At 40.3% G+C, this 20613-nt stretch overlaps 1 protein-coding gene across 4 annotated transcripts in view; it reads left to right on the forward strand.

The window, feature by feature from the left end:
- Positions 1-20613, forward strand: part of PTPRB (protein tyrosine phosphatase receptor type B) — an 81769-nt gene that overhangs the window by 52406 nt on the left and 8750 nt on the right. For all 4 annotated transcript variants that reach the window (XM_044449797.1, XM_044449799.1, XM_044449798.1 and 1 more), the window contains 15 exons: positions 69-350; positions 1742-2020; positions 4121-4270; positions 4826-5069; positions 7796-7902; positions 10593-10692; positions 11059-11142; positions 11255-11272; positions 11376-11457; positions 12286-12376; positions 13933-14009; positions 15397-15531; positions 18203-18325; positions 19044-19207; positions 19856-19991. In XM_044449797.1, coding sequence (XP_044305732.1) covers positions 69-350; positions 1742-2020; positions 4121-4270; positions 4826-5069; positions 7796-7902; positions 10593-10692; positions 11059-11142; positions 11255-11272; positions 11376-11457; positions 12286-12376; positions 13933-14009; positions 15397-15531; positions 18203-18325; positions 19044-19207; positions 19856-19991 — 2072 coding nt within the window. The remainder of the gene's footprint in view (positions 1-68; positions 351-1741; positions 2021-4120; positions 4271-4825; positions 5070-7795; positions 7903-10592; positions 10693-11058; positions 11143-11254; positions 11273-11375; positions 11458-12285; positions 12377-13932; positions 14010-15396; positions 15532-18202; positions 18326-19043; positions 19208-19855; positions 19992-20613) is intronic.

The following is a 20613-nucleotide window of genomic DNA, read 5'->3' on the forward strand; positions in this document are numbered from 1 at the left end:
ACTGTCTTAAATGTGTTATGTATGCAGCTGTAATGTGACTATTTTTCAACTTGCTGCTTTTTCTCCAGTGCCAATCCCTCCAAATACCGTATCCTTTGCTGATGTCACAAACACCTCCTTGTCCATCACGTGGCTGGGTCCTCCAGACTGGACAGACTATGATGACTTTGAGCTGCAGTGGACTCCAAGAGACATCCTCACAGTTTTCAATCCTTACAGCAGTGGCAAATCAAAAGGTCGCATTGTATATGGCCTCCACCCAGGGAGACTCTACCACTTCAGTGTCAGGAGTGTTAGTGGCATCATGCGGAAGACTTACAGTAAATCACTTTCTGGAACTGTGCGGACAAGTAAGACCCAGTAGACTTTAATGGACCTAGATCGGGTCGTTGTTGGAAAAGTTTGGAAAATGTATTAAGCAAGACTACTTGAGCCTACAACACAGATTCATGCATGGTTGCAAAGAAGATTTATGTCTTCCCTGCTTCACACTTCTGAGCTTTACCTGATTAGCCTCTTTGATCAAGGGATGCATTGCAACAGTATTCATGAACAATAGTAGAATTGCCTGACCCATCTCTTTATTTGTTCATTCATTCAAATGGTTACTAGAGCTACAGCACTTTCACAATTTCAATCAAATCACATGCACACTTACTTGGGAAGTTTTTTCTAAGTGAAGATACACAGGATTGCACTGCAGTCTTGACTTGCACTGCAGATGACAATCGTTTTACATTTTTAACCAACCTTTTCTTCCATCGAAATGGTGGTATCATAGGTGGGATTCCCAGGCATCCCCCAGTCCATTCATTGAGAAGACCAGAACTGCTTAGCTCCAGCAAGGTCACTGTATCCATGCTCCTTCAAAGTATGCCTTGGGGCACATCTCTACAGAGCTCTAGGGAGGATATACGGGTTCTTTACATAAGATATTTATTATATGCTTTGGATTCCACACCCATAGTAGTTTGCAGATGTTTTACGTGATGTTATCATCCTCCCATGCTTTACAAGCTTTTCCATGGGGTTTTTTTAAGTAATAAAAGCATTGTATTATCTGGAAATGGTGGCATGAAATGGAATGAGAAACTGATGTATTTTCACAGTTCCACTATACCACCTTCTGGTTGTGTAATGAAGCATCTAGAAAGCAGAGAACAAAAAATAAAACAGAAGAGAACACTTGTAAAGGAGCTGATCTTAATCCCACGGAGTAGCTGCAAACCGAAGCCTCAGTACAGTGGGGAGTTAAAAGCTTCATATAGAGAAGCCCCAGTGGGATAAACTCATGTATGGACCCCCAACTTCTTTGTAGGAAGGATGTTATATGAACACTACACATAAATGGACTGTGTGAGCTGAGGCAATTGCCTGTCTCTCAGCCTAATCATTGTTAAATAGCAATTCACTTTTAAAGGACTGCTCTGGGGGTAAATAAAGCAAATATTACAAAGCAGTTTGCAGATTTTTACAACTGCTGCATAAATGATACATAGGAACATATATAGTGTATAGACAATTTTGCAAAGTCATAAGTTAAGTTCAAGAGAACATAAACATTACCTTTGCCATCTAATTAGTTAGAAAGTCAAGAATAAGTACATTTCTAATCTTAATGGTAATGTTCTTTCCTATTTTAAATTCAACTTTAGTACTCAGTGACTCAGTCTTGTGGTATAAAGTAAGCACAAAATATTTAAAGCACATTTCTTAATTCTACTTTTGCATTCCTTCAAAGGACCAGACAAGATTCAAAGTCTACACTGTCGACCACAGAATTCTACTTCCATTGCATGTTCCTGGGTCCCTCCTGACTCTGACTTTGATGGATATAGCATTGAATGCAAGAAAATGGATACTGAAGAGATTGGATTTTCCAGAAGAATAGACAGATATATATCTGTGTTTAACATCATGATGCTTGTGCCCCACACAAGATATTTGGTGTCCATCAAAGTACAATCAGCTGACATGACCAGCGAGGTGGTAGAAGAGAGCACTATCACTATGATCGATCGTGAGTCTTTTCTGTTTGTATGTGCGGATCGGGGAGAGGAGTGGGAAAGCTTCTAGTGTGTGATGCGAGACTTTGAAATGAATGTCATTTGCCCCAGCTATGGCACATCAATTGTGCTGCATTCAGAGCATGTTGGAATGGTTTGTGCTTGTTTCGAAGCACTGATTATGTTTTTAGTTGCTAAAACAAGCTTTTTTGACTCATTCTTTGAGAATAATGGATAGGTTTTATGTTCTAACATAGCAACAAAATGAAATTATCCATTGGACTTCCACTAGTGCATGGTACATTTCACCATCTTTGAGTGACGTGTGTGTGTGTGTGTGTGTGTGTGTGTGTGTGTTCTCTTGCCCCTTTTATTGTCTTTCTGCAGTCCTCTGAACAAGACTGCTGAAGGCAGCTTCCTTCCATCAGCCTGAAGATCTAACTTTCCTTGAGCCTCTGTCACTTTTTCTCTTCGTTATTTTCTGTAACTGGGGATTAAGCAGAATCATGGTTTTTCTGATTCTGCCTTAGTACATTTATTTCTTCTTTGGGACAACAAATAGAAAAAAATGGAAACTGATTGCCATTTGTTTACATTGCAGCAAAAACTCTTATTGCACAGTAAAAATAACATTCTTACTGTGACTGGAGCTTTTGTGGATTGAGTCCACTACATCAGATATATGAAGTGAGATTTTCCTTCTCTGCTGAAGCAAACACTGACAACTGAGTGTAATGCTTCATGCATTTGATAAAATTGAGTCTGGTCCATGAAAGTTTGTGCCATAAGAAACGTGTCCTTGAGCTGCTACAAGACTTAGTTGCATTTATCAGTTTAGCTACTTACCAGTGGCCTTGGGAGAGTTATTACATCTTACAACAGCCTTGCAGCATTTGGGGGGATAAAAATGGGAGAGCATTATGTGCTAGAGATTGTGAAGAAATTATCTGATTTCACCCTCTCAGATTGCTATACGTACCTAAGCCAAGCTGTCCTCTGAAGTTATCATTTCTCTGAATTTTGCACTGGAATTCTTCTGTCAAAAATGTGGACATCAGGGACAATTATGTTCAAAAATGCAAACATTTGTAATATGTGTATATTAAGTAAAATACATGCAAATGTGCATATATTACAAGAATTATAGGCAGTCCCTGAGTTACAAACATCCAAAGTACAAACAACTCATATTTATGAATGAACTGCCATAAAGCCTATAAATTACTGTGGAAAATCATTATCACTGTAGAGAGAGAGAAAGCAAAAGGGAAGAGAGGGAGGGTCTCCAAAGCATCACCGCCAACTACACAGAGAGAGGAACCAAAAGGAGAGAGAGAACATGTGTGCATAGCACACCTTCCTGCCCTGACCATCTAGAGAGGGAAATCTCTCTGGCATTTCCTTGCTACAAAGAGGAGGCACTGGTGAATTGTGTGTGTGGGGGGGGGGGGTGTAGAGATATTCACAGTTTTTCCACTTTCATGGGGGCCCTGCCCTCCTAACCCCCAGAAGGTGAAGGGATGACTATATGTCATCTAACTTACATACAAATTCAACTTAAAGAAGTTTTTCCATTTTCTTAGCAACAGAACCTCTTTATAACCCAGGAACTGTCTGTATAGACTGTATCAACATGACCAAAAATCCCTTCCCAAGTTAAAATTCATCATGGGTAAATATTTGAGCTAGGAATGCTTGAGGACTCCATTAAATCTACATTTAGAAGCAAGCCAAGTTGATCTACACTTTCTGGAATAATTGCCGATAAGATCCCAATTATCCTTGAGATTTTGCACTCTTCTGATTTTTGCAGTGCAGCTATCAGCTAAAAAAAAATCACCAAAATGTGTATTTTGAGAGAAATAGAGATATTCTGGTAGGAAAATACATTCAAAAATATGTATTTAAAGGCGTATTTAGATAAATTTTTCATGTGGTTGTTAAAATAAGACTACAGACTAATGAGAAAATGGGTCAGAACATATGCAGCAAGTACTTAGGAGTGAGCATACAGAGAACTGTCACTGTACAGAAATAGATTGAAGAGCTACCCTATTTTGACCTATCTGATATATTGAGGAAAATATAGGCAATGACTTGTTGTTCTCCTTTAGGCCCTCCACCACCACCTGCACATATCCGAGTGAACAAGAAGGATGTGATCATTACCAAATCTTCCATCCATTTCACTTTCAATTGCAGCTGGTTCAGTGATACCAACGGTGCTGTGAAATACTTTACTGTGGTTGTGCGGGAAGCTGACGGTAAGTTTTCAAGGTAGCCTGTATTAATGCTTTGGCCATTATCCCCTTACAATTGACTTATCATTGTAAAATTCCTTCATGGCTTCCTGGGTGACTGCAATTTATCTGTGGATAAAGCACATTAATTCAAATAACAAAGATTCAGTAGTCAATCTGGAAGCCTAGCTTTTGGTCCCTAATAGGCACCTCATGACTTTCTTCCAGCGTCAGGTTAAGACTTTCCTATTTAACAGGCATTTTAGTGGCTGAATTTGTTTTAACATTAGCATTATTCCTGTGTGCCTTGTTGTGATTTTTTCATTTGATTGCCTGTTCTAATGGCTTTTATCCTTTTAATTGTTGTTTTTAATTGTTCTTTTTTCTGTTTTTATTTATTTGTCATGTTTTATTGTTTTTCTCATTGTTTTTATTCTAAGCCATCCAGAGAGTCTTTTGGGCTATGGGGCAGCATAGAAATATAACAAACAAACAAACAAACAAACTCTTAGTTCCATAAATGCACCATATTTAATGTCCATTTACTTTCTTTCTTCCTTCTTTGTTTAAACTTTCCAGGCAGTGAAGGACTGAAGCCAGAACAACATCACCCTTTACCTTCTTACTTGGAATACAAAAACAACAAATCTATCCAAATCTATCAAACAGATTATTTTGCAAGTAAATGCACTGAAAGCCCTGACAGCTTTTCAAAGAGCTTTGATATTAAGCTTGGTGGAGAGATGGAAAATCTGGGAGGAAAGTGTGACCCAAATCAGCAAAAATATTGTGATGGACCATTAAGACCCAGCACTGCCTATAGGTCAGATTTATTGTGGTAATCATGCCACAAAAATGTGGCATGCTATTTGGAACTATATTTTCTGGAAGCACTTGAACTATGGTAGATTAATAGCCTCCACTGCATGATAATATCTATGTTTTACTATACCATCTATAATAACTTTGCCTTGCTCTGTCTCATAGATAATGTCAAATAGTTCCTTCACCCACATCATGAACACTGCAAGTTATTATACACAGAACTCCATAAAATGAGAAGTTCTCTATTACCTTCATATAGATGAGTGAACTTTCCAATTCCTCACTGAAAAAAACCTTAGATTCCTAAACCTCATTTTCAGTACAAGAGGGTATTCAACAGCAAAAACCAGCCTACACAAAATGGATACTTCTGAGATAGGGGACAAAATATACTAGACCAGGGATCGGTGGAAGGTAGATGAGAAAAGACATTTAGATGATTTGCAGTAGTTCAGTAAGAACTGCTGACTCCCAAAATTTTAACAGAAGCAATGACAAAAAGGCTCACCCATCCTGGAAATTAGTTTGCTGAAAAAAAGGAAAGAAAGTCAGGAAAGGATTTATTTGGGAAAGCAAAGAGATCACCTACATTCCTGAAAATAAAAATTTGGGCAATGCACATGCACAGAAACACCTTGTTTCTTAATTAGAGGATCCTTCACCTGACACCATTTAGCCTCTGGCTATCCTTATTGACTCTTGAGGTTCCAGTAAACAAAGGGCAGGGGACGGAATCCTTACCCGAGACTGTTTTGTTGCTCCAAAACTCCTAAGCCAGTGTTTTTCCCCTTCCCTTCCCTGGCTTCCTCTCTGTCTGAAAGGAAATCTCAGCCCTGGATGAGTCCCAGGCACGCGACCCTCGCAACCACTACAATGAGATTTTAATGAATAAACTCTACTGTATTGTGTGATCCCTCCCAGTCTACTGGCCCAACCTCTCCCTGAAAATCTATCATTTCTCCTTCACAAAGAATGCATCTTTGTCAAAGAATCATCTTGTGTGAAGTGACAATTAGAACCCAGTAATAGATTATTAGAAAAGGTACTTGTAATGCTTCTTTAGGATTTGAGCCTTTACTGTCCTGTTTTAACCCACTGCCCCATACTAGTTTTTTCTGTTAAAACTTCAGGCTAGAGAAGTGGTGTGCTTCCAGATAAGGTTTTTATTGTGCAGTCAACGTGTCTCATTCACAGAATTTTATGGGAAATCTAGATGAGGACTTCTTCCATTTAGAACCTTCTTGTGCTTTCTCACTTCTACCTCTTTTCTCACCAGGAAAAAAGATCTGATAAAGAAAAAAGGTGGAAAGTTGCCTTTTAAATGTTTACACTATTAACTCGTAGTCTGGATGCCAGGCCAAGACAGTGCAAGTTTGATAGTTCTGGTCACAGTCTAATATGCAAATGGACACTATTTTCTTTTGTGACTTCTGATGGAGGATGGGTACCAAACTTTGGGCTTCTAGCCAACACTACTCATCAATATGGGCCTGCTGAAGAATCATGTATCTCCCAGCATTCAGGCTTTCTGTGCCTATAAATAAGCACATATGATGAATGTACCAACTCCTTTGCCAACACAATATTAACTGCGATGACGAATTTTAAAATCAAAGTGCCAGTTCTTTAGAAGATTGGCTTGTTTTTCTCAATACACTATATAACCAACTTGGACTAAGAATGGACATTGATGAAGCAAAAGAGGGAAAAACCAGTGCTGAGAAAAAGACTAACTAATCATACTTTGGTTCTTTCATCTCTTAACTGTGCTTGATTCTCAGCTCTGTATGTCCACCAGCATGATTTCTGCTCTCCTACAGGCTGTTGTAAAACTTTGGCAAAATGTGTTTGTTCTGGCTATGTTCAAAGCCCTTTTTGAGTTTGCTTCACATGAATATTGGGGAAAATGAACTTAAAACTATACACAGAATATGGCTTTGGAAATTCTAATTCTAATTTCTTTAAGAAATGCATTTGCTCCGATCAAGAGCATCTGTATGTGTGCGTGTATACACATATATCCAAAGATAATTTAATGTATAGTGTTAAAAAACCAGAAGCATTTCTGATGCTTGCATTCCTTTCTTTCATATCTTATCAAGGACCAAATTGCACATAATGCAAAAGATGCATTTTTGTATCTCCCAGTCTCTTTGCTAATTAAAAGCTAGCACTGGCTTATCTTGCACACATATAGACCTTAAAGCTGGTATCTGCTCCATTAGTAAGCAGGCAAGCAGTCATGAGATAGGCAGCATATTTTCCCTTTATCCCTTTCCCCCATACTTCTGCTCATCACAATCCTGGAGGTTGTTGTACTTTAAATTGGATGAAATGCAAATGGGGAGCCTAAAAATCCTCTTTGATCTAGTCTGGGCTCTCTGAAGCTGCTTTTAAGCAAACTTTAAGATAGTAGGATCCAGTCACCAATCCGCCATATATTTGTCTTGCATATTTTGACCAAAAGCAACATTGGAAGTGCGCCTTTGTTTTTGTGACACTCCAAAGCTGAAAGTAATGGAAATTAGAATTCTAAAAATAAAGCAAGCAAGTATGCCTGGTAGTAACAGGCTAGTAGCTAGCATCTACATCTTTTGTTAATTCGAATTTCCTTCAATATTTCACATAGTTCTACAATAACTTTGGTATTTCCATACATTTAGGGCTAATTATACTTCCCTGGAAGAACTAATGCAAATATATCTATTTAATTTTCCTTCTCAGGATCAGTATCCGAGCTTTCACACAACTTTCTAGAGAAGAACTGAAGGAACACCCCGAGCCCCTGTTCTCAGATACCTATTTCTCTTTGCCAATCACTACTGAGTCAGGTTAGTTTCCCATTCTTTGCTACGAGACACATGGGCAGCATCTGGAACACGCAGAAGACAGGAGGGTGGGGAGGCTTTTGTAGGACTCCTGCAGTGACTTGGCCCGGAGTATTTTCCACCGAATCCAACCTGGTAGAATGCGAATGCTGCTTTTATTTAATGAGAAGCTAACACATATGGTTCATGCTGTCCTCATTTGGAGGGTAAACTTTTGTACATAGATTATTGCTCTATGGCAAACAGTCTGTGAAGACTCTCTGGATAGCATCTGCTACTGTGAAGAATCAGTCCTCAGAAGAGCACTGCACAAAAACATACCATGTGGTTCAAAATTCAGCCCAGAATGGCAGAGATTCCTCCCTTTATCTGTTTTCAGTGCTTTGGTTCAACAACAAAATATGTTATTGAACCAAAGCACATTCATTGACTGATTATATTTATCCCAACTACCTTCTTTCCTTCACCTGCCTTTCTTTATAAATAAATTCAATGTTTCATTTCCCTCCTATATGCTCCAATAGGATGGAAATAACTATGCCATTTCAGACCAATTATGTGGATGAGTCAAAGGAGCAAGAGGATTGTGGATCCATGGCTGCCCCTTTCTTGCTCCTAAAATCCAACAGAGAGACTTTGCCAATTCCTGCCCTTTCCACTACTCTCATTCATCATCCGCTCCCACAGTGATCTAGAGGGCTGGGTGGTCCTCAATATGGTGGAGAAATTGGTACCTTCTGATGCCTCCAGCAGGAACAAAATCCAGACCCAGTTCTGTGTCGAAACCCCAATGATATTGAATCATTGTTGTCTAAGATCCAAAACCAAAATAGAATTTACTTGGCTAAAGCAGAATGGGTTGATTTAAACATTACTCAAGAGTGATTTTTTTCCTTCAAAATAGTTCCAGTCCACAGAAAAGTACTCTCAATTTGAGAGAAGTGGTTGCAACCGAAATATCAGGATATAACAGCTCTAAGCTATAAAATAAAGTTCAGAAATAATTAGAATATGAATCAGTGTTGGGTTCAACATGGATAGAGAGCACAACCACAGTGGGAATAAATATAAAAATATAATTTTATTTAAATTTACTAGTTTACCTTTAGCAGTAGAAGCAACATTTGGCAGAAAAAGATGGTTCATTTTATCTGATCAAAAAGATTTCCAAGAGTGGAAGCTAAATACTTTTTAAAAGAGGTTTTGGAATTCCAGATACAAGGTGCAGCAATGTTCACTTCAATTTATGATTGGTACATCTTTGATAAAACAGCACAGCAAGAATATATGAAAATCTGCTGGACTTATTTTTGTTTCAAAAAGCAGTAGAGAACAAGTTTCCTATATATCTTCAACAATTAAGATAGTCCCAGTGAACTGGAAGAAATTTAAAACACTTTGGAGCCAGTTGATCACTGTTAACGTAAGAATCTGTCCATCTAATTTTAAGGTGGAGTTTGTAAGTGCTGAAGTTTCTAAATGCTTTGCAGAGGACCTCAACATGGAGCAAGTTACAGTGAACTGGTCTCGATGTGACCAAGCAGCTGGACTCGCTCTAGCCAGGAATGAGCTGCAGTTGTGCAAAATCACTCCTACCCTGTGTACTTGGCACAACAAGGGCAGGGTCAGGAAGCTTCCCAAACCCGATCTTTAGGGGAAGTGTAACCGCATCCAGAATGCAGCATATTCCTGCTCCTGATTCATTTTTCCTGCTGACTAACAGCGCCTCTTTTTTTGTCTGGATTAAGGCTCACTAATTAGCCCATACACAGTTTATTGCTGTATTCAGACTCCAGTTCAAAAATTTTGTTCCTTCTTCAGCATCATATGAAAAAGAAAGGCAGAGCTAGGTGTTTTCCATAATGATATCTAAGACCAGACCCACAGATAACTTCCAGAAGTTTCGTGTAGATTTGAAATTGTATGAAGGACAGGAAATCTAATAGAACAGTCCCCAAGGAGTCAGGTAGAAGTCTCCCGGCATCACCCTTTCAGATCTGCCAGTGTAATAGGATGAGATCTCTGCAAAATGATGTTTACAGCCCACAACCTAGTCAGACTCCCCACAAGTATACCATGCTTAATGGTCCCAAAAGCTGCTGTGGGGTCCAGCTGAATCAAAATATGAAGTAATAGTGAAAGAAAGCACTTCTGAAAAATTGCAGAGTATCTGCTTAGGAGACTCAATGTTCAGCCCAAAGAACTATGGACAAAGTTATTGTGTGCTGCTTGTATGTTGCGACAAGTGCAAGTTCAGCGTAAAATGTGCATACATGAAGTTGATGCCACACATGCATGCAAAGAACTGAGAATGTGCACAAATTAACACAGTGAACAGAGGATTCTGTACATTTCTTCTGATTAACATGTGATATTACTAAGTAACCTTGCAGAGTGTCCGCTAGGAGATAATTTTAACCGGAATATGTGCACACTGACTTCCCTACTTGGGGATTATATATTGCCCATGCAGTAGATTAACTGAATATTAATTGGCCCATGTGCAAAACATCTCTGCTTGATTCAAATGGTCTATTTTCTCTCTCTGGACATTTATACATGGACATGAGTAAATACTTCCTATTAAATATATATAAAAACAACCTAGCAAGAGTAGGAGTGGTCATACCATCTTTTTCTAGCCTGAAAAATCTGAGTCCAGCTTACATATCTGATTTGTCTAATTGTTTCAGAGCCCTCATTTGGAGTTATAGAAGGAGTGAGCGCCGGTGTATTCCTAATCATTACACTGGTGGCTGTTACTGCATTGTTCGTCTGCAGACGAAAAGTAAAGTGAGTAGAAATTAATGTTTCTCCCTTTCCATTGCCAGAGGAAAGATGCAAATGTATATAGAGTAAAGCATAAATTTCAGTTTATGACTGAGTTACTAAGGTACAGCTTATGATCTATGCTCTAAATGTAGGAACTTCCTTTAGAGCTGCACTTCCTTATACTATCATACAATAGGTTCCAAGCTTTCTCTGCAGACAGATTTGCCATAATTTACTTAGTAGCATAGCTAAGAAGGAAGACTGCAGCTTTAATGCAGGTAACATGTTTAAAGCAGCAGCCCCTTGCAACAAAACGGGGCTGGTAGGAAAAACATTTCTGCTTGCTAATGTACCAGAAGTAATCCTTGTCACCATCTTCTATTTTAGCAGTGGCCATGAAAGGCCAACCGTGAGAGTGAGCTTACGCAAGGACAGGCCACTTTCCGTCCACTTGAACTTGGGACAAAAAGGGTAAGTTCCAAGAGTTTGTCTTGACTTCACAAAGACATTCATTTTGCCTGATCACTAACTGCATTTTTTTCTTTTGACCATTCTTCCTTTTTCTTTTCCAAATAACTTAAAGGAGCCGAAAAACTTCCAGGTAAGAACAAATTCATGTTATTGGCATCTAGATCTTTTCTACTGACTCCTTATTTCCTACTGTGTTTACAGGTGTTTCTTTTTCCCACTTTTTCCCATTTTAGCCCAATAAAGGTAAATCAGTTTGACATGCACTTCACTAAACTCCAGGCAGATTCCAACTACCTTTTGTCCAAGGAATATGAGGTAAGGACTGAATAGAGTGGTAAAGCTTTCTCTTTCCATGCATGCATCCACCCCCGCCCAGTCGCACCCTCTAAGTAGGCTAGTTGGGTAGGCCTGGATACAATCCACAAAATATATTCCCAGGATCGGTCAAATTATAGGGGCGGGTTCAGCAGGGATTGGTGTGTATGGAAAGGAGAAGCTGTATTTTGGGGGCTTATGCAGGAGGGGCATCAGACATATCTTGCCGTAGACGCCAGTGAGAGGTAGCACAAGAGTGCAAATATGGCACCAAGTGCTGGTTCCATCCTGGTGCACTTGCACCAAGGTTTTCAGCAGCTATCAGAAACGATCCATGTTTTGCCCTGCCTTGGCATATGACTTCCAAGGAGCATCACAACAGCTTCTGTACTTCATGGATGGTCCCCTCCCATCTCTCTCCACTCTGAAGCATATGTGCACTGCTCTTCCCTTTGAGTTGGTCATAGGGTGGTCTCTGAGCAGTGCAGCTCCTCCATCTCCCTGTGTACCTCACCTGCCTCCTTTTCAAGCAGCTCGATCCAACGAGGATAAGCACATTGCCAGCCTCCTCAGCCTTTTGAGCAACTCTCCAAGCAACAGCTTCTTTTTATTTAGCATGATGAGAGGTAGCTGTCTGTTGCGCTTATCGCTGACTAGCAGTCAATGTTGCCCTGAGTGGGAAGAGTCAAAGGCTGAACTATTTCATATTTGGCTTCTTTTCAGTCACATCTATTACCACGTGCCTTGGCTTGCTGATGTGCTGAAGTTATATATATGAGTAAAGTTTTACTGTTTTCATCCCGTTTTCTTTCCTTTGGTCTTTCACAGGATCTAAAGGATGTGGGCCGAAACCAATCATGTGACATAGCACTTCTGCCAGAGAACCGAGGAAAAAATCGATATAATAATATATTGCCCTGTAAGTTTTAACATTGGGCATGAGCCTTTGCACTTCATTTCTTCTTCCTATATCTCTCAGGCAAAGACAAGAGGGCAAGAAATGTGATATAGTCTCTTGTTTAATACCTTACCCTCCAACCAAGCACCACAACCAGCAAAGTCTTAGACCTTTGTATTCATAATGCAAGCCCTCTAATAAGAGAACTCGCTTCACATCGGAACTGCACTGACTAACAATGTTCATTTTGGTTAGGACAGGCTTCAGCTGTTAAAGCAGTTTTGCAGAATTGCCACTGTTGATGGTAGGCAGATGTAGCGATAAATCGCAACCTTTGCATGCATGGTTGGTTTTATGTGATCGGCCCCAGAAGATGAACAGCAGAGTTCTTCTTTAGAAGACCTGCAGAATCAGAAACAGAGCTTATTCTAATGTGTTTATAAATCACCCACCCAACATTACTGATTTGGTAGGCAGTAGCTTTTCATCAAGCAGAATAAATTTTAAAATGACTGAGAGTCTCATAGGTGTTTGAACCCAGCACAAGAGAAATTATGTATTTTCAAAAACTGTGTGCATTTTTTATTTGCACACTGCTGAAAACACTAGAGAGAGAAGAGGCCAAAACAGCCCCTACTTTTCCAGTATTACTCTAGAGTAAGAACAGGATTGTATCTGGGAATTAGGAGGGTTTTAATCCTCCCCTCCCATACCATACATCGTGTTCCTGATCTGCATTGGAGAGACACACCTGTAAACAGGGCTCTGATTTGCAATAGTAGGTTGAATCCCATGCTACCCCTGCTTAGAGCAGACCCTTTGCAATGAAAGGGTTAATAAGAAGTCAGGTGTTCGGTGTTGGAAGGGGGTTGCCCCATCCACACAATATCCTCTGCATTTTGCAGTTACTGCTGCTTACCAGAAATTCAGGTACCAGTATAGTGTATGTGATATGCATGAATTTTTAAAAAATATTTGGAGTTGTCAACATAATTCCAGTTTATACATTATAGTCCCTTATGTTTAACAAGTTAGATCCAGTTTTAGATCCAGGATTTCGGACTTCTCTCCCGAAACTGCTACACAACAGACCAAGGGAACCTGCAGAATGGGGTGACATATTGCGAAGGAGGAGAAAATTGGGCAGAAACAGCTTGCATGAGCAGAGCCCTTCCATCAATGGAGAGCCAATCTGGATCCATCTTGTGTCTAGAGGAAAGAGGCTATATAAATATAGCCATGTATTCTATGTAAAGCCAGATAAGCTGTTTCATACCTTGAAGCATTTCAGTACATCCATTTTAATAAAAAAAGTAACTGACAGCCAGTTAAGCAGTGGCTAGGATGTTGGACTGGGTTCTCCTTTCCACACAATCATGAAGTTCCCTGGGTGTCTCTGAGTCAGTCATGGACTTTCAGCCTAACCTACCTCACAGGGTTGTTGCTGTACAGACGAAAGGGAAAGAAGAAACTTGTAAGCCACCTTGAGTTCTTTGCAGGAAAAAGTAAGGTGTGATGTCAGTGTAATGTGTGATCATTGAGCTCTAGCGATAATATTCTTGCAATCCCTCCCTCAGATGACACAACAAGAGTGAAACTTTCAAATGTAGATGACGACCCGTGTTCCGACTATATCAATGCAAGCTACATCCCAGTAAGTGATTCTCTGTTTCCTTTTTTTTTTTTTCAGCCGTGTGTGTGTGTGCATATATATGCACTAGACAGAAATCCAAAGTCAGGTTTTATTATCTCTAAGCTAGCATCACCATCCCAGCCTGCCTCTAAGAGTAAGCAAAATTCTGAAGATGGTATTTTCACAACTGAGAATTGAAATTCAATTACCCCTTAAGGCCACTTACTCGGCTTACTGTAGTTTTAGTTAAGTGTCATTAACATCCAACAAGGACACATTTTCAAATGTTGGGTTATTTACAAGAAACTATACAAAATGACAGATTTTACTGTGCTATCTTCCATAAAGAATAGCTGAACTCTTTCCAAATCCATAGATAAGAGTAACAAAAAAAATTCTAACCCCCAAATAAATACCATATCCCTACCACTGCCTTCCAGCTTAAGATTTACTATTGTTGCTGTTGTCATCATGAATTCTTGCCTTTCATTTGTTGTCATCTTACTTGCTTCTGTAACTTGCCCTTCTTTCAAGGAGTTTGTGGTATATGTGTTAAAAGCCTTGTGCAAGAATGAATCTCATCACTGAAGGGGCATTAGAACCATTGTCTGGATCAGCCTTTCTGAACTTGGTGCTCTCCAGATGTTTTGAACTTAAGATGCCATCGGTCCCAGGCATCATGGCACATGGATAGGAATGCTGGGAGCTACCTTCAAAAACATCTGGTGGGCATCAGGCTAAGGAAGGCCAATCTAATGTGTCTGCACACAGGAGGAGCTCAAGTTGCCACTTAGACCGAGGCCCAAATCTTTAAAACTATTTAAAATGTGTTTAAAACTATTACCCAAAGCACACACTACTTTCCTCCCTTTTCTTCACTCACAGTTACTCATATCAGAATCGTGGAGGACCTTAACCCTTGTCACCCTTCTGTAGATCCAGCCTGAATAAGAGAGTATAAAATATATACTGCTAATTACTGTTTGCTTCAGTGCATCATATGAATTGTAGGTCCCAGGGGGTGAATCATAAAGGGACATGCCCTTATATCTCAAATTAGGGTCTTACCTGGATTTTGGCCACTGTGTTTAGAGGAAAGATGAGCAAGAAGATGTAGCTGGTAGCCATGTTTGAAGTAATGGGTATTTTGGCCCTGTGTGGGGGGCTGCTCTTGAGGGGCAAGGGATTGGCTGGTAGAAGGAGGGCCTAATTAGCATAGATGGCCTCTGGGGCTCTGTTCCATCCCTATGATTCAATACATCAACAGGTTCTCCCTCCCTTCTGTAGCCATTCTTTGGCTTCTAGATAGCCAGTCTTCCGCATTGTGTTCTCAACTCAGATATCCAGGAAAGTTGCCTGCAGTTACTATGGCACTACTTAAACTAATCATAGTCTTCTGAACTGGCAGGGCAATAATTTTCGCAGGGAATACATCGCAACTCAAGGACCTCTGCCTGGCACAAAGGATGATTTCTGGAAAATGGCATGGGAACAAAATGTTCACAATGTTGTCATGGTAACCCAATGCGTTGAGAAGGGTCGGGTAAGTATATAGTTTTCCTGCTTGTTAATTACTTCTTTAAAAAAAAATCATACTTGGGCTTAACTGGCCTAATGAATTCCACATGGTAGGGGGAGCTTTGTTTGTTTGTTTAAAAGAGAAATCCTTTGCAAGAAATCCAACTAGCTTTCCAGCTTGCAGCCCTTACTTGTTGTCCTCTAATAACAAGTTGGCAATGAAACCACATTTCAGATGAAAGGGAGGGTTGAGATCATTGCAAAGACCTTATTTCTACTATGTTCAATTCCACTTCTAAGTCACATCCATCATTCCGATGCCCCTGAGAAACTGTTTCCACAAGGTTCTGCATCCATGCAATGACTGGGCTCACACAAAGCAAGTGAGGTTAATAAACCAACTTTATTATCCACTCCTGTACATGCCGGCCGTGGGCTAGCTGATTTACCAAATTACGTTTCTCAGACTGGGTTGTCATCACACCCAAACTGATGAGAGTGTGTGGCTAGGGAGGTTGATAAACTACCCAGAGTGGATGGCCTGTTGTAGTGTTGCTCAGTGGTTTGTTAATCACCCCGGCTATCCACCCTCTGCATGTCTGGACATGATGACAACCCATGCCCAGTGAGGGTGATTATGGAAATCAGAAAGTATGCAGCCGACACACACAGAGGTGATTAATAAGCATACATGGATTGGATCTGTAAATTGCCTGAGTAGGGTTCCACTCACGGAAACAGCCACTTGTCAGACTGATGGATGGAATGGCATTCATTTATTCCTCCTGCTTTGCCCGAAAATCTGCTCTGGAGGACTGGAAGAAACTGCAGGGGGAAGATAGTGTCAGTGGAAGGTGCCTCTGCTCCCCCTTCCATGTGCAGCAGCTACTCTAAGATATCCAGTCTCAAAATAAAGTAGATATTGACTGGGTCCAGGCAGTATAATACTACGCACTCAAGGTTTGACTATGGGAAGGATGCAGTTTGTCAGTGGCTTGTTGTTGTCTGAACCCAGCTGAGACAACACACCATGGTGAAAAGTCCACCATTCACAACCCAACAATGAACCATGGATTCTCTTCATGTGCTGTTCACGGTAATGAGCCTTGGCTGGTTAGCAGAGGTGGGTTCAGACCACATGATAACTCATGTTTCCATAACAACCCACGTGTAATCCGTCCTCGATCCATGCTCACCCCTTGAGTGTAGGCGTTCATGTTGTCTGAACTGAATCATTCTGGATCCAAGCCATCATTTGCAGCATTTTGCACAAGCCTGAATTTTCCTATTTTAAGCTACCTCTAATCCTTGTTGACGTTAAGGTAGCATACAAGATTGGATTGGATATGCATATGATTGGAAATATATAAAATTGATTGAAATAAATTAAAACAATAAAACCACATCATCATGCTATAACCAAAGAAAGAAACGAACTTAATGCACATACCAGATCAACCAATTAAAACAAACAAACAAACAAAAGGGATTTTGGCTGGAGCCAAAAAATTTACAGTGGTGCCAGCAGTTACACTTTTGCATGGGGAGGACATCCCATTTTTAGGAGGTCCAAAAGAAAGGACTCCTTTCTTTGTTGCCACATAATTTTTCTTGGGGTACGTGGAGAAGTGCCTTCCTTGGTGATTTTAAACCACAAACCGGATGATATATAGAGAGGTACTCCTCTAGATATTTGGGTCCAAAGCTATTGAGAGATTTAAGCCCCCTCAGTTAGGCTTGGAAATGAGTAGGCAGGCCCTTCAACTCTCAAAACAAGAGTCTACCCAAACTGCCCTTAATCACATCCTGGAGAAACTGCAAGCCCCCCCACCACCTGCATTTTCCCAGGACAAAGAACTGGGTGACCTTGCTGCATCCCAACAGGATGACTCAAAAGGATGATTCCCCCGGATGTTGCCTCTTCGCAATAACCCATGGCTCACCTTCTTTAAAATATTTGATGCCCTGTAATGAATAGAAGCTTATTTATGGGCCAGAGCAGGATGGCAGAGCTCCCTCAGTAGGCCCTGCTGCCCTGCCCTTTTCCAAAAATGAGTGCTTCCACCCATTTCCAGTTGCTCCTAGAACTCCACATCTCCATTGTGTTACGCATAGCAGAGGGTCCTCGCTTGTGGAAAGAAATCACACAGCCACAACAATGAATGCAATTGCATTGTGTCAAGAAGGGTTCGGTCTGTGTTTTCAACACATCAGTTTGGCTGAGTGAGCTTATCTTTATAATCACACAAATCTTTGAGCTCTTCAGCTATGGCTTTGAACAGATTGCTTTGCTATTGTTCAATGTATTGTATAGTGAGGGAACCAATAGCTGTACTGAGCTTGTTGTGCCAGTTAAAGGCATCATTTCTGCAAAGGAGAGCTCTGCTTAAGGCAAACAACCAATTAAGACTGCCCTTAAACAAAGCTTCTTAATTGTTTATGTTCTGATATGATAGCACCTTTGTTCAAGTGCAATTTGCATCTTGATAGTATACTTCCAGAAAAGAACACTTCATTGTAAATGTTACCTTCCACTTGTGCTGTTATATAGAATTTGCTGAGTTCTCTGTTAGCCTTGTAAAGTTAGATATAAAGAGTTTATATTATTTTTTACTATGTAAGTTACCTTTGCAATGTAGGTACAAAAGTAAATACATTCTTGTGACATTAAAAGCAGGTTCTTCCCTCTTTTATAGGTAAAATGTGACCATTACTGGCCCTTTGACCAAGATTCCTTATATTATGGTGACTTAATTGTCCAAATGCTATCTGAGTCTGTGCTCCCAGAATGGACAATAAGAGAGTTTAAGGTTTGCAGTGTAAGTATATGTACCTATTTTAGCCCGCTTTCTAAAGAATACAGTCACAAAAATGCTGTCTTAATTTGATTGTTAAATGGTGAATCGGTTCCTTGTGGTAGAAATAATAAACTGAAGCTGCAATTCTGTACATATTTACTGAGGCGTAAACCACAGCGTATTCAATAGAACTTACTTCTGAGTAGGTAAGTATAGGATTGCTCTGTGAAAGCTGTTTTTCACATATAATCCAGTGGCATGAATTGGTGATCTAGTTCAAACATTACAGCATCAATCCCTGGGTTGTTTAACCCAGGAATTGCCAAGGGCAAGCCGTGTGAGTGACATATAAGCCACTTCCAGGTTAAATAAGTGAGGAATTGCTGCTGTAACATGCCAGCTGGATCTGGTATTTGTATAAGGAAAATGTAGGCAGATAGCTTGCTGCTGTGTTAGCACAGAAGAATCTAACATCCTACTTTCTCAGCTGCCAGATCTGACTTGTAAGTGGTGTGATATGGCTCGGAGCTGTGTTATCAACGTCCTTATACCTGCCTACCTGCTAGACACTTCTCAACATTCTTATGTTGTCTGGTGTGATTCAGAAATATCTGGACATCACAAAAGACAACGCAGCCCTGTCTTACCAGTGCAATGTAGCAAAGTGCACTCCATGCAGGGTATGGCATCTGTTTCCTGTGCCTGATTTCTCCTGTCTTCTATTCCACGTACCTTGCAGGAGGAGCAACTTGAGTCCTCCCGACTTATTCGTCAGTTCCATTATACTGTGTGGCCTGACCATGGTGTTCCAGAAACCACCCAGTCCCTCATCCAATTTGTGAGAACTGTACGAGATTACATCAATCGAACACCTCATGCTGGACCAACCATAGTACACTGCAGGTATAAGCAAAATTGGAGAGTCGGCTTAGAAAACTGTTTGCCTTTGATTTGTATTCCAGCTTCACTTAGGAGATACAGCAAATGTTCCCCAGCGATAGAATGTAGCTTCTGTAAAATCATTCTTCTAGTAATGGCATTGAGAAGTTATCCTGCTACTTTCTCCGTTAAAACACAAAGGCTTGAATAGTATAAAACTGAAGAGAAAGAAATGTACACAGGCAGTCCCCACATTATGAACGAGTTCCGTTCCTGAGGAAATGGAGAAAAATTGTCTTTAAGTCAAATTTGTATCTAGGTTGGATCATATATAGTTGACCCTCCACATTCTTGGGGATTAGAGACACAGGACTTGCATGAAATGGAAAAACCAGGAATATCTCTGACCCCAACCACCCATCCAAACTCACCTGTAAGGAAATGCCAGAGAGATTTCCTTCTCAGGATGGGTGGGCCAGGAAGGCTTTGGACACCCCCCTCTCTCTGCTTTTGCTTCCTCCCTCACTATGGTGATGATGATTTCCTGCAGTAATTTTTAAAAAATTAATAAGCTTTATGCCAATACAGGGACAACCTGTATGAACTATTGCTTAGTTTGACTTACCTGCACAGATTAATAAGGAGAGAAACTGTTTCAATTTTCCTTTTCAGTGCTGGAGTTGGTAGAACGGGCACATTCATTGCACTGGATCGAATTCTTCAGCAGTTGGATTCAAAGGATTCTGTGGATATCTATGGGGCAGTGCATGATCTGAGGCTTCACAGGCTTCACATGGTTCAGACAGAGGTAACCCTTAATTACATAATATCAATAGCAAAATGACTGGAGGCAGCTTGCTAAAAATCAAAAGGTTTAATTCTGATTGGTGTTTGAAATTCTGTGTAGGGATGGGTTGCTCTGCCAAGCTCCATCTATACCTTCATGGCGTTTGTTTCATCCCCTCTCTGTGTCAACTTATAGTTTTTGGTTTGAAAGGTCTGCATAAAAAAACATACGTACGTGGATTGTGGATTGTGCATTCCAGTTTGTCTGTATCCAGGGAATATAAACCAGGTACATTGACAGTAAAATGCTAAGCAAACAAAATGCCTCTCCCATGCCTGATTTAGAGCCTAGATTCTGACCCATCTCTTAGATCCTTGAAGGAATAGAGACGTGAATGATGTATTTCTGTGCTATCTTAGGAGGAATCACAATTGCAGCCCAGCCCAAAATGAACTATAATGCTAGCGACCCAAATGCTATGAATTTGCTGCTAGTTTTGGCAAGGCACCTGTACATGCTTTACATGGTAGCCTTGCTATTGTGCATTGTGGATGCCAGTGTTAAGTCCAGGAAAACATGAACCTTCTGCTAGTACAGAACCAGTAGAAAACAGGGGAAGCAAGAAGAAGAAAGACAAACAGGA

Source organism: Varanus komodoensis, unplaced genomic scaffold (genome assembly GCF_004798865.1).
Source record: "Varanus komodoensis strain SLA01 unplaced genomic scaffold, ASM479886v1 scaffold61, whole genome shotgun sequence".
Classification (NCBI taxonomy): domain Eukaryota; kingdom Metazoa; phylum Chordata; class Lepidosauria; order Squamata; family Varanidae; genus Varanus; species Varanus komodoensis.